At 43.6% G+C, this 13307-nt stretch overlaps 1 protein-coding gene across 8 annotated transcripts in view; it reads left to right on the top strand.

Annotated features, from left to right (window-relative positions):
• The window catches only part of TMEM106A (transmembrane protein 106A), a 358070-nt gene that overhangs the window by 252928 nt on the left and 91835 nt on the right, over positions 1–13307 (top strand). For all 8 annotated transcript variants that reach the window (XM_086924021.1, XM_086924024.1, XM_086924022.1 and 5 more), the window contains one exon: positions 3270–3410. In XM_086924021.1, the coding sequence (XP_086780147.1) occupies positions 3270–3410 (141 nt within the window). The remainder of the gene's footprint in view (positions 1–3269; positions 3411–13307) is intronic.

Here is a 13307-nt window from a genome sequence, read left to right as displayed (position 1 = left end):
AATTGATTTCCTAATTTAGCAAAGTTCTGATAAAAATGCCAATTGTGACTTACTCAAGGTAATTTTAAAAGGTCCACCAACGTAGTTTCTTTTTCCAGATTGTTTTTAGTCATGGTCGTAGCAGGTTCAGATTCAGAAACAAGTTTATTTAGACATTTGTCCCTACAACATTCTAAAAAAAAACACACACTTAGAAATTAATACATTTAAAAGGACCCCCCTCTTGGCTACCCTTCCCCCCACCACCCCAACCCATTATATTTAATCATTAAAATTCTGTTTGACAGATCGTAAAAATTGTGCAATTCCAACTGCCACATCTAAATAACACATTTCAGACTATCGCTCCACAGCTTTGTTCCTATGAAGGCCATCATAATTAAAAAACAGAGGTATTAAAAACTTGATTCGATTTGCGAAATAAAAGACACAGTCCATAAGAATATGCGCAAGGATACATTTAACTTTCAAGGGGCAGGGGCAGAGACAACTATTATTCTTCACCCTAATCCTGTGTGGGCGGGATGTTTAGATTAGATTACATCCCACCCTAGCCCTCAATATTTAATTTCTCAATCTTGGGTCTGGTAACCGTGATAAATAAGAGAAGACACTATCCTGGCCCAATGTGGCAATTGAGAAACTAATGGATTATTTCTTCTTTAGATACAGTAGGTCAATCGATTCTGACGCCATAGCAACAGATTCTCCCAGTGCTTGTTTGCCTGGGAAGGGGAGACAAGATGTAACTGTACCACTATTTAAATGGAGGTTCCTTTTTTTAAAAATTTTTTTTACTTTTTTTATTGTTGTTGCAAGAAGAGAAATTTATTGACAAACATTTTAAATACCTATCACAAATAGGAAAAGAAAAGACATTCCGCCTTTAAATAAATCGAAAAATATTAAGAATAAAGGAAAAATAAAAAAGGAGGAGACTATGCATAAAAATAATCAATTGGTTATTAAGTAGATATATATATAAATAAAATTGGTCTCAAAAAGTCCATTATTCACATCAGATGAACGTTCTCCAGATTTTTTCGCTTTTTAACAATGACCTACATCCTCTTAGATTGGCTAATGCAATTTCCAGTGTGTGGATTTCCATGACCAAAGCCCACCATTCCATGACATGTGGAGGCTGAGAGGAGATCCAAGGCCTAGCTACTACCAGTCTTGCACAGGCATATAGTATGGATATCAAATCTTTATGCGAACAATTAATGTCATGTATAACCAGAAGAATCAAATGAGCGGAGAGCGGTGGGGAAATGATTTGTTTCGTCCTTAAAGCCTCAATTATTCCTTCCCAAAAGAGGTCGAGTGCAGGACATGAGAAAAGCATATATTCAATACCATCCGCTTCCAATTTACATTTAGAAATTTAGTGTGCTCATTAGATCGATTACCTGGTTGCCAACTAGAAATTCTTTGGGGAGTGTAATACAATTGGCAGATGGTTCTATATAATTGTAACCTTAAGTTTGAAGAATGAACTACCTTATTAATTTGGCAGAGAGAAGCAGAGATCTGATTGGTACTAATATTAATTCCCAATCTATTAGACCACTTAGCTGCCATTTTACCACAGTCATCATTCTTGCTTAAAATAAGGTGGCCATAGCTCTCACTTATAAGTGATTTGGTGCGATCTGAATACAAACATTTTAGTAAATCTGAGTGCTTAACTTCAACAATTTTCATTTTCCGAACTAAAAAGTCCCGTATTTGAATATATTTAAAGTACATGCCATCATTTAAATTATACAAAAGCTTTAATGAAATAAATCCTAGTAGACCATCGGTTCCTAAGTGCAATTCTAGGTCTTACAGCCTTTGGCCACATCCTTACACTGCTTTGGATCTCTTGCCAACACAATTTGGAGACTTTAACCACCTCATCATCCTCCAACAATGTGTTAAAGTATCTTAGAGGCCGCCATGTTCCAAGAGTTCAGATTGCACGCTCTCCTTATGGCCTGAACCATTTTTACCTTTGGGGAGTGATAGGAGTCTTTTAAGCACTACCCCTTCCAGTCTATCCCATTCATAGGTTGGATCAAGGAAAAAACCTCTCCCCCCATACAGGCTTAGCGGAGGTATCTTTCCATCATAAGCCTTTAATAATGGGATATAAGATAGTCATAGCAGGGTACACAATAGCGTGTGTACGTGATTATTTGTCTCTCTTCCTTTTTCTTTGACCGACAACTAAATCATTGTATTGACTATGTTTCGACACTGATGGACGATAAATATCACCTCTTTAATTTGGAACCACTTTGCATCTCTTTTGTGAATTTTTATGTGGAATTATTGTGCTTTTTGAAAGTGCCTGTCTGAGAATGTTTAGTATTGCAATATTTCTCATGCAGCTAATGTGCTTCTAGTTATAATTTGAGTAAACAGCCTTTAAAACTCTAACCCTATTCAGTTTGTGACTTGTCTTCAAATCACATTATTGGTAGAAAGTGGCCAGCAGCCCTGAGTCAATGAGCTCCTTTTCTTTAGTGAGTAAGTAAACCATCTTTGATAAACACTTCTACCGTACACAAGGAATAACATAATGTCAAAAGTGAAACTAGCAACCAACTTCTTTTTTTACGTTTCTTCATTGTCTGGACATTAAGTACATTTTAGAAAGTAACACATAATTTAAAAAAACACATATTTAAACTTGCCTTTTGTCTGTTCTGTGATATAACAGAATTGCTTTGGGTGTTTGAATAGTCCAAAAAGCAAACGGCAAACTACACTTAGATGCATATTCTGTTTCCCTAACTTGGGATTGAAGTGAGGCTTCAGTCTTAAATTCATTTCAGCAGATTGCTTTCATCATTAAACTTGAGGGGTAGGTTCATGTATTACCCAGTGTGAGCCGCTGGGAATTATATCGTAAAGTTCCCATTCAAGATGGAGTTGTGCCGATAGAAGGATTTTAAGAGTATTTTCATACCATTCATGGATTGAGTGAAAATAAAAGACGAGATGGGGTATTTATTTATTTTTAGAAATCAGAGTTTTTCTCTAATGGGATTTTAATTATTTATTTTTGAAACTTGTAAAGCGCACAAATGCCCAGAGGCGTCTTGGCGCTATTTTACATTTATTTTGTAGTGTAATTGAATTTACTTCATATTGCAGAGCTTTGAAGGTTGTCACTGACTCTTCTGAATATAATAGTCTGGTAAATGATTACTTCTTGCTCTACAGATTCTTATTGCTTGAATGCATTTAATTTCATCTAACCCTGTTTTTCTTTGCAGCATATTGTGAACGTAACCAACAAAAATTATTATGGACTTAGTGTCACTCAGCTTGATGTAGAAGTTATACTTGTAACTGTTGTCATAGGAAAAGTCACTGTTAAGAATATAACACGCATTGTTCCACTGGGAAGTACTCAGGTAAGCTCTACATTTTTTAAAATATTCTTTTATTTTACTTCACTCGATTCTTTGTGAACTTAATTTGGTTACCCATGTTAACTCATTCTATGCACACTATGCATCTTCCTGGGATTTTGTTTTTGACTATGGTCATAATGGCCTATTGTCATATTTTGTAGCGAAAGGCTGGTCTGTTGAAAGTAGTCTTTTATGGTGGTTTGTGTTGGTTTAGTTGAATGATAAAGTTGTGTCCTATCTTATTAAAGATGTTTGTTGTGTAGTTTGTGTATGAGTGAATTTTTAAAAGTAGTATGTTGGTGTTCCAGCTCTGTTCAGTGACTGCATCACATTTATGCTACAGAAGAGTAACACACATTAAGTAAGAGAGACTCCATACAATCTGTTCTACTAAATGCAACAAAGGTTAGCACGGGCTGTGAGAGCATCCTGGTTTTTGAGTTTAAGCATCCAAAGCTATGAGTAGCCAATGGTGAACAGATTTTTTTGTTGCGTTGTTGTAAATAGTTGGGGTGTCTTTGCGGAGGTTAATAGCATAATTAATAATCGCACATTCATATTCCAGTTCAAAAATGTTTTCTTTATTTTGAAAAGATGTATTCTTCCTATTAAAAGAAGTCCTTCAAGTTCAAAATTTGCCTCACAAAATCAGTGCAGACACAGGTTACACGTGTTTTTAAGGACCTTCCTCTTTTTCAATGCTGCGAAATAAACAAAGACATATAGCTTATACTAAACAATAGGTAAAGATCATATGACAAATAAAACAGAGCTACATTATTCCTCTATAGTCCTAATCCTAATTGGGATCTTATGCATTAAAACTAATATGCAATATGCCCGCTGTAGCGGGCTCTACCTGCCATTAAAGGTCAGCTCCAGCGTTAAAAGCCTGAGCTGAAGGACTTCTCCCCATTCAAAAAAGGCCTGGCCCTGGGGGATGGGGCCCCCAGGGCTGAAATTTGCCCAGGGAACGGGGGCCACGTGCCGCCCCCTTCTCTATTGAGATGGAAAAAAGGTTTATAAAATGAACGGACCAGTTAGTCACTGGAAGCACTGCCCCCTTTCACCACCACTCTGCAGACACGCCTCCTGGTTCACAACTATTTGGGGGATGAAGTCCCCTTGGATGCTCAGGGTCCTTAAGGGGGGCCAATAAGCCCTTCTGTTACCTCCTAGTAAGTCTCACACAGTGGGATTGCTGAGAGACCTTAGGAGGCCACAACCCCTTTCCCCATCACTCTGCAAACGCGCCTCAGGGTACATTTTAAGTTTGAGAATAAAGTCCATACATACAATCAGACCATTTTCATATGGTCACTCTTCAACAAGTCCTTCCTCGCCACATTAGATCTCAAGGACGCCTACTTCGACATTCTCATACACCCTGCTCACAGAAAATATCTTCGACTTGTAGTGGACGGTCAGCGTTACCTGTTCAAGGTTCTCCCATTTAGTCACCACAGCACCCAAAGTCTAGCAATGGTAGCAGCCCAATTAAGAAGACCACAAATTCACGTCTTCCCATACTTGAACGACTGGCTCATAAAAGCCAAGTCGCATACCCAGTGTGTAAATCACACACACACCACAATCCAACTACTTCACCACTTAGGGTTTATAATAAACCTCCAAAAGACTCCCCTCCAACCGTCCCGCATCCAACAATATCTAGGTGCCACAATAGACACCTCAAAAGGCCTTGCATATCCCAATCCAGCCAGGATAGTAAGTATGCAAGCCCTTATATCCAACTGCAGCACTCACTTCCAGCTTAAGTGTTTATGCAACTAATAGGGATGATGGCCTCTTGCATATTCATAGTACCTCATGCAAGACTCCAGATGCGCCCCTTACAGGAATGCTTAGCATGTCAGTGGTACCAAGCTCAAGGTCAGCTAACAGATTTGGTGTTAGCGGACGGCCAGACACATCGCTCTCTGCAGTGGTGGAACACACAAAACCTTTCCAAAGAGCGACCGTTCTCAGAGCCGGTTCCACAAATCGTGTTGACAGCAGACTCATCACTCACCGGTTGGGAAGCTCATCTACTACATCACACCATACAGGGCAAATGGACACCTCAGAAAAAGCTACTCCATGTCAATCATTTGGAGCTGCTAGCACTCCTTCTGGCATAAATATCATTCCAGAAACGCGCATCAGGCAAAGCTGCCTTAGTCCAGACGGACAATATAACAGCGATGTATTATCTACAAAAGCAAGGGGGGACGCACTCTCTGCAGCTCTCTCATCTAGCACAGAGCATATGGAGATGGGATATTCCTCAAACATCTTACTTTTAGTCCAACATCTTCTAGGAATACAAAATCAAATCAAATGGCAGATTTGTTAAGTCGTCGGACACATCAGATTCACGAGTCCTTCAACCATTTTTCCAAATGTGGGGCATCCAGAGATGGATCTCTTTGCCACACATTCAAACACAAAATGCCCAAGCTTTGCCACCAGATATCCACACACAATTGTCCAAAGGCAATGCAATATGGATGAATTTGTCAGGCAGATTTGCGTACGCTCTTCCGCCTCTCCCATCAATTCCAATAGTGGTAGGAAGCTGCAACAACAGTCACTAACTCTGATCCTAGTTGCTCCAACCGGGGCCAGACAGCCATGGTACTCAACATTGCTGGAACTATCAGTAGTCCTGCACCAAAAACTACATCTTTCCCCACAACCATGGAGAGATCAGACACCCAGATCCAGCACAGCTCAACCTAGCGATCTGGCTCCTGAAGTCCTAGAATTTGGTTACCTCAATCTTCCACCTGATTATATGAACATTATCAAAGAGGCTAAGCGTCTCACCACTAGCTCCTGCTATGCAGCCAACTGGAAAAGATTTGTGATATACTGTACCAATAACCCAATCAGTCCTCTAGATTCATCCATTTAACACACCATATGTTACCTGCTACATCTTCAAAGATGTAATCTAGCATACACATCAATCAGATTACATCTCGCTGCCATAGCAGCCTACCTGCAAAATAGACAACATTTGTCATTATTCAGGGTACCTGCCATTAAAGCATTTATGGAAGGCTTCAAAAGAATAATTCCTCCCAGGGTACCACCCTCTCCGGTGTGGAATCTAAAAATCGTCCTTACTAGGAAACATCGTCCTTACTAGGGTAATGGGGCCTCCATTTGAACCTCTACAAATATGAGCTACAATTTCTTGCATGGAAAGTCGCTTTCCTGTTGCCTATCACATCTCTCAGAAGAGTCGGTGAGCTCCAGGCGCTAACTATTCAAGAACCATTTTACAACTCCACCATAACAAAGTGGTTCTCAGAATACATCCCAAATTCTTTCCTAAAGTTATTACTCCCTTCCATCTTAACAAATCTGTAGAGTTGCCAGTCTTCTTCTTGCTACCATAAACAGTTGCAGAAATAGCTCTTCATACACTAGACGTCTAAAGAGCACTTATCCAGTATTATGGGTATCTTTCATAGATTCACATGCCTGAATCATTCCCCGTCGTCGGGGTGGGAGTCCCCGGTAAATAATAATAGTAATGTCACATAGACATATACTTAGTACTAGGCCATAGGCCTTACACTAGTAGCCTATCTAGGTCCTTATGTAAAAAGGACCAAACTTTGGCCAGTAGCCAATCAGCTACCATCACCCTCCTCCCCTTCCTGGAAGGAGCCCTAGTCCCTCAGATTTTCTACCGCACGTCGTGCTAAGGGAGTCTCCACTGAGCTCTGCTCAGGTTTTTTCCCATATCTTTGGATTTATCCTATTTTCTCTTCAAGTTTCAGCTTTGGAAGGAGTATTGGTATTTATTATGTCTACTACTCCTAAAAAAGGGCTTTTTAGACCCTGTGCCTCTTGTAGCAAAATGAGGTTACATATAGAGGACAAACATGAAGACTGCTTGTATTGGCTCTATCCTCAGCATTCTGCCAAGGAATGTAAGATTTGTCGCACTCTCCCGGTCAAAACATTGAAGGACAGGGAAGGGCGCCTGCTTCTGTGGCTTCAGAGACTAAAGGACAAAGATCAAGCAGTCTCTTCAGGTGAGAGCGAGTGTTCCTTCAGGAGTTTCCAATCCTCTCCTAAAAGGCCTCGGCAGACATCCCCAGGCCAGTCTGCTGCGCCTCCTCACAAGAAGCCAAAGTCCATGGAGGGTCATCAGGAGGTCAAGCCTCAGAAACCTTCTCTTCAGATGACAGACTTCAAGAAGCCTGCTATGGTGACTTCTGGCCTGCCTGTGACGATGTCTACATTCTCCATTTCGACATCCACGGCGTCTACTTTCTCCATGGCGTCGACTTCTACAATATCGTCGACGATGGGTAGGTCAATACCTTCTATCATTCCTGTCACAAAACCGTCAACAACGCATCTGTCGACGCTCCCGTCGACGTCGGCTTCATCGTCGAAGAAGGCGAAGCTTTCAGCGTCGACGAAAATCCCATAGTCGACGAGGACTTCAGCGTCGACGAAGATCACATAGTCGACGACGACCCACCGTCGACGACGACCCCACCGTCGACGAAGACTACATCGTCGACGAAGACTATATCGTCGACGAAGACTACCTCGTCGAGGACGACACTGTCGACGAGGACACCGTCGACGAAGCCATCGTCGTCGACACCACCGTCGACGAACCCGTCGACGAAGCCATCGTCGTCGACTACTAGAGTGTCGCCGCCGCAGTCGACGAAGAAATCATTGTCGTCGACGAGAACATCAATGACGACGATACAGTCGACGATGAAAATGCCTGATAAATCTTCCAAATTCGTAGACGCTCCACCGTCGACGGACACCGCGTCAACGGATCTACAATCTAAGGGCTCTCCCTCATTGAAGTATACATATACACATTTTAAAATGTCATCATGCCGGGTGACACCAGAGATGACCTCACCTAGCAAGGTCCAACAGCTGCTACCAACGCAGTTTCTAGAATCAGAAGATCCTGAGATGGAGACCATGTTTCCCATAGCGTCCAGTCCATCTCATCTTAACATAAAAGTGCATGAGAGTTCAGACTGTGAAGATTTAGAGGAGGTTACAATTCAAGAGGAAGTTCAACAGCATACCACTGTCCAGCCTATGGTGTGCCTTCCAGCGTCAATTGTCTCTGACCTCCAGTTTCTAGTTGCGGACTTTAAACAAAGATTCCCATCATCTTCTCCTGCATCAGGAGTACAGGCACAACAGGAAGCGCCAACTCCTCAGCAACGACAGCGGCCACCTCCGCTGGTTGTGCGTCAGGAACAAGAGAAATTACCTCCTCAAATTTCTTCGGATGAGGATGAATACGAAGAAGAAATGAGAGGGGACGAAGCCCAAGAGGAGGAGGGTGAAATACATGATGATGATGATGATTCCGAGGATAACGCCCACGCGGATTCAGCATCACTGGACCAAGTACAGGACGATTCACCCCCTGAGGATTTAGGGGGATGCCATAATATCGTAGGGAGAGCGGCTGCAAGGTTCAACATCCAAATAGCATCGGAAACCCAGGACTGTTTCCTTCATGATTTTAAGGAACCCTTCAAAAGATCTGCTCGCTCCATTCCAGTAATCGATTATATATGGGAGCAAGGACTTAAAATAATGAAAAATCCAGCCTCTCTTATTCCAGTACCGGCTAGACTTGAAAGGAAGTACAAAGCCCCAGACTCTGCACCCGCATGTTTAACCGGCCAAACTAAACCTGACTCGGTTATATCACAGGCCGCTCAGCAGAAGTCCAGCAACCCGTCAGCGGCAATAACAGCGCCTCCTGATAAAGAGGGGAGAAAACTTGATGCCATCGGCAAGAGATTTTCCTCCTTGTCCGCCCTATCAGTCAGGGCTGCAAATTCTCTGGCATTGCTAGGTCGCTACAATCGACAGAAATGGGCAGATATAGCCCCATATCTAGGAGCGATCCCAGAAGACCAGAAAGAAGAGGTTAAGAAGATTTTGCTGGAGGGCGAACGCTCTGCCTCAGAGATGATCGATGTGGCCTTGGATATCGCTTCCACAGGCTTTCGTCAATTGGCAGGAGCAGCGGTTTTGAGACGCCAGGGCTGGCTTAAAGCCACCGCATTCCGGCTTGAAGTGCAAGCCAAAGTTCTAGACATGCCATTTGATGGAGAATTGCTCTTCGGTGAGCATATCGATGACATGCTGCAAGGTATTAAGAAGGATTCCGACACGGCGAAAGCCCTAGGCACCCTGCAATACAAAAATAATTCCTTTCGAGGATCCAGAGGTAGAGGGCAACAGAATCGTGGCAGCTATCAAGGTTACAAGTCCTCTTATAACTCTTCCCAGCAGTACAAGCCTCAATATCAGCAGAGGCAACAACAAGGACGATCCTCATACAACAAGTCGTCCTTTCGAGGGAAAGGAGGAAAGAAAGACAATTACAGACGCCAATGACTGCTTTCTCCAGCAGGCCTCCACCTCTTCTCCACAATTCGTAGTTGGAGGGAAAATTACCAACTTCCTGCACAATTGGAAGCAAATTACAACAGATCGTTGGGTTTTGCAGTTAGTTCGCTTCGGACACACTTTGGAGTTTGTGGAGCATCCTCCTCCGAACTCACCATGTCCTATGCAGCACAAGAATCTAAACCTAATTCAACAGGAGCTCTCTCTAATGCTCCAGAAAAGAGCAGTAGAAAGAGTTCCTCGAGGTCAGAAGGGGAGAGGATTCTATTCCAGATTCTTCCTGATCAGAAAAAAGGAGAAGAAGCAGTGGAGACCAATACTGGATCTGAGAAACTTAAACAAATACCTCAAGAAGCAGTCCTTCCGTATGGTTACCCTCCAGGAGGTATTACACCTACTCAATTCAAAAGACTATATGGTATCCTTAGACCTCCAGGATGCCTATTTTCATATCCTCAATCACAAGAGTCATCGACAATTCCTGAGGTTTGCAGTGGCAGGCAGACACTACTAGTTCAGAGTATTACCATTCGGCCTGAAGTCAGCTCCACACATCTTCACAAAGTGTCTGTGTCCAGTAGCGGCATACCTTCGTCAGCATCATCACCAAGTCTTTCCCTACCTAGACGACTGGCTCGTCAAAGCTCCTACTCGACAGGAGTAGCCAGGTCCTCTACGGCCTGCCTTCATCTCTTCGAGAACCTGGGCCTAACACTCAACCAGGAAAAGTCAACTCTACAACCGTCACAATGTCTCAATTTCCTGGGAGCAACGTTGGATACACAACAGGAGAAAGCCTTCCCTTCCAGAGAACGTCAGGTCAAGCTGAAGACACTGGCCGTCCACATTCAGACCAGAAAGAGAGTCAAGGTTCGACTCTTCAAGTCGTTGCTAGGAATGATGTCTTCCAACATTTTTCTCATTCCTCATTGTCGCCTCCACATGCGGCCTCTACAGGAAGCCTTAACAAATCAGTGGATCCAAAGTACAGGATCCTTCGACGACTGGATCAAGATCACTCAGGTCATGAAGAAAGCGCTGAGATGGTGGCTTCTGGGCGACAACTTAAACAAGGGCCTTCCTTTTCTACTCCCAGTCTCTCCTCATGTGATAACCACAGACGCTTCACTGGAAGGATGGGGGGCGTTCCTTCAAGAACTGCAAGTACACGTCAATGGTCAATGGCAGAAAAACAACTCCACATCAATCTGCTAGAGTTACGAGCAGTGCGCTTGGCTCTTCGAGCATTCCAACCCCGAATCAGGAACTCCCCAGTGCTTGTGAGGACGGACAACACCACCACAATGCACTACCTGAACAAACAGGAGGTTACTCGATCCAGGACGTTGTCTCGAGAATCTCAGCAAATTTGGATCTGGCTGCTACAACACAACATTTCTCTGCGGGCAGAGTATGTTCCAGGAGTAGACAACACCCTGGCAGACTCGCTAAGCAGGCAGCGCTCCATTTGCTACGAGTGGGAGCTCGACCAGAAGACGCTCGACTCAGTGTTCTCCCGTTGGGGCAAGCCTCACCTGGATCTCTTTGCGACGGAAGTGAACGCGAAATGCCAACATTACGCAAGCTGGCTTCCCCAGGAAAGGTCCCTAGGGAATGCCTTTTCGATGACATGGTGCAACGTCTTTGCTTACTCTTTTCCACCGTTTCCCCCGATCCCCAGGGTTCTCCAGAAACTAAAAGCAGAGAGTTGTACCATGATCCTGATAGCCCCAGCGTGGCCGCGTCAGCACTGGTATACATAACTACACCTTCTATCGCTGGAACCTCCAATTCTATTCAGGACATGCCCACATCTCCTCACAATGAACCAGGGACAAGTCCAGCATCCGGATCCAACATCTCTAAAATTATCGTCTTGGCTCCTGAGTTCAGAGAGTTCCAGGATTTAGATATTCCACAGGAATGCAGGGTCGTCTTAGCCCGGGCCCGGGCTGAAAGTACTAATAAGACGTATTCCCTTAAGTGGAAAAGGTTCTGTTTGTGGTGTAGAGCTCAGAAATTACATCCGTTCACTTCTACTCCAGCACAAATTCTGCCCTACTTACTCCACCTAGCCAATTCAGGACTGGCACATGCTTCCATAAAAGTCCACCTGGCGGCCATATCCAGGTTCAGACGATCTTCGTGTGGAGCTTCATTATGGACCAACAGACTAGTCAAGCAGTTTCTGAAGGGATTATTCAGAACTTTCCTTCCAGTTAGAGAGTCTCCACCTACATGGCAACTAAATGGGGTACTAACTCAACTAATGAAACACCCGTTTGAGCCAATCCACAGAGCAGATCTAAAATATTTGTCATGGAAAACAGCTCTATTACTGGCGCTCACGTCAGCAAGGAGAGTGAGTGAACTGCAGGCTTTTTCTGTGCAAGATCCCTTCATCCAGTTCAAGAACGACAGGGTCATTCTACGGACTAACCCTAAGTTTATACCGAAGGTTCCGTCCTCTTTCCATCTCAACGAACCTATTGTCCTAAGATCTTTCTTCCCGAATCCATCATCTGCGGCTGAAAGATCTCTACACTCATTGGACCTCAAACGATGTCTCAAATTCTACATACACAGGACGGAGCAATTTAGGAAGTCCAACCAATGGTTTGTTGCATTTAGCAGGCCCAGAAAAGGCCTAGCATTGACAAAACAGAGCATTTCCAGATGGATTTCAGCGGCCATCGCCTTCTGTCACCAACAGGCGGGCCATCCTCTGCCTTCAAAGGTTCGAGCACACTCCACTAGAGTGGTATCCACCTCCATGGCGCTCTTTGCTGGGGTACCCATTGTCGACATCTGCAGAGCGGCGACATGGAAGACACCACATACGTTCACCAGGCACTACTGCTTGGACTCTGAACTTATGAAGGATGCAGCAGTGGGACAGGCGGTCCTACGTCATCTATTTCATTAGTGGTGAGCCTTCTTCCTATCATCCCACCTTCCAGGTAATTTATCGCACATTTCTTATCAGGTTGTCAGTATCATGTAAACTGTGTAACAGCTTATGATAAGATTATTATGTCTTGACGGATGTATTAGACGAAATGTGCTCATTATTGCTTGCTATTCTGATTCAGGCATGTGAATCTATGAAAGATACCCATAATACTGGATAAGAAATGCGTTACTTACCTGTAACAGCAGTTATCCAGTATTGGTATCTTTCATAGATTCACATGCAACCCACCCGCCTCCCCTGGAAGGGCTCACCTTTACCCTCTCAGTAGGGACTACTTAGCACTGTGCTTACGAAAATCTGAGGGACTAGGGCTCCTTCCAGGAAGGTGAGGAGGGTGATGGTAGCTGATTGGCTACTGGCCAAAGTTTGGTCCTTTTTTACATAAGGACCTAGATAGGCTACTAGTGTAAGGCCTATGGCCTAGTACTAAGTATATGTCTATGTGACATTACTATTATTATTTACCGGGGACTCCCACCCCGACGACG

Source organism: Lissotriton vulgaris, chromosome 5, assembly GCF_964263255.1.
Source record: "Lissotriton vulgaris chromosome 5, aLisVul1.2, whole genome shotgun sequence".
Taxonomy (NCBI): Eukaryota; Metazoa; Chordata; class Amphibia; order Caudata; family Salamandridae; genus Lissotriton; species Lissotriton vulgaris.
Note: the sequence above shows the minus strand (reverse complement) of the source record. Positions and strands in the feature narration are given on the sequence as shown.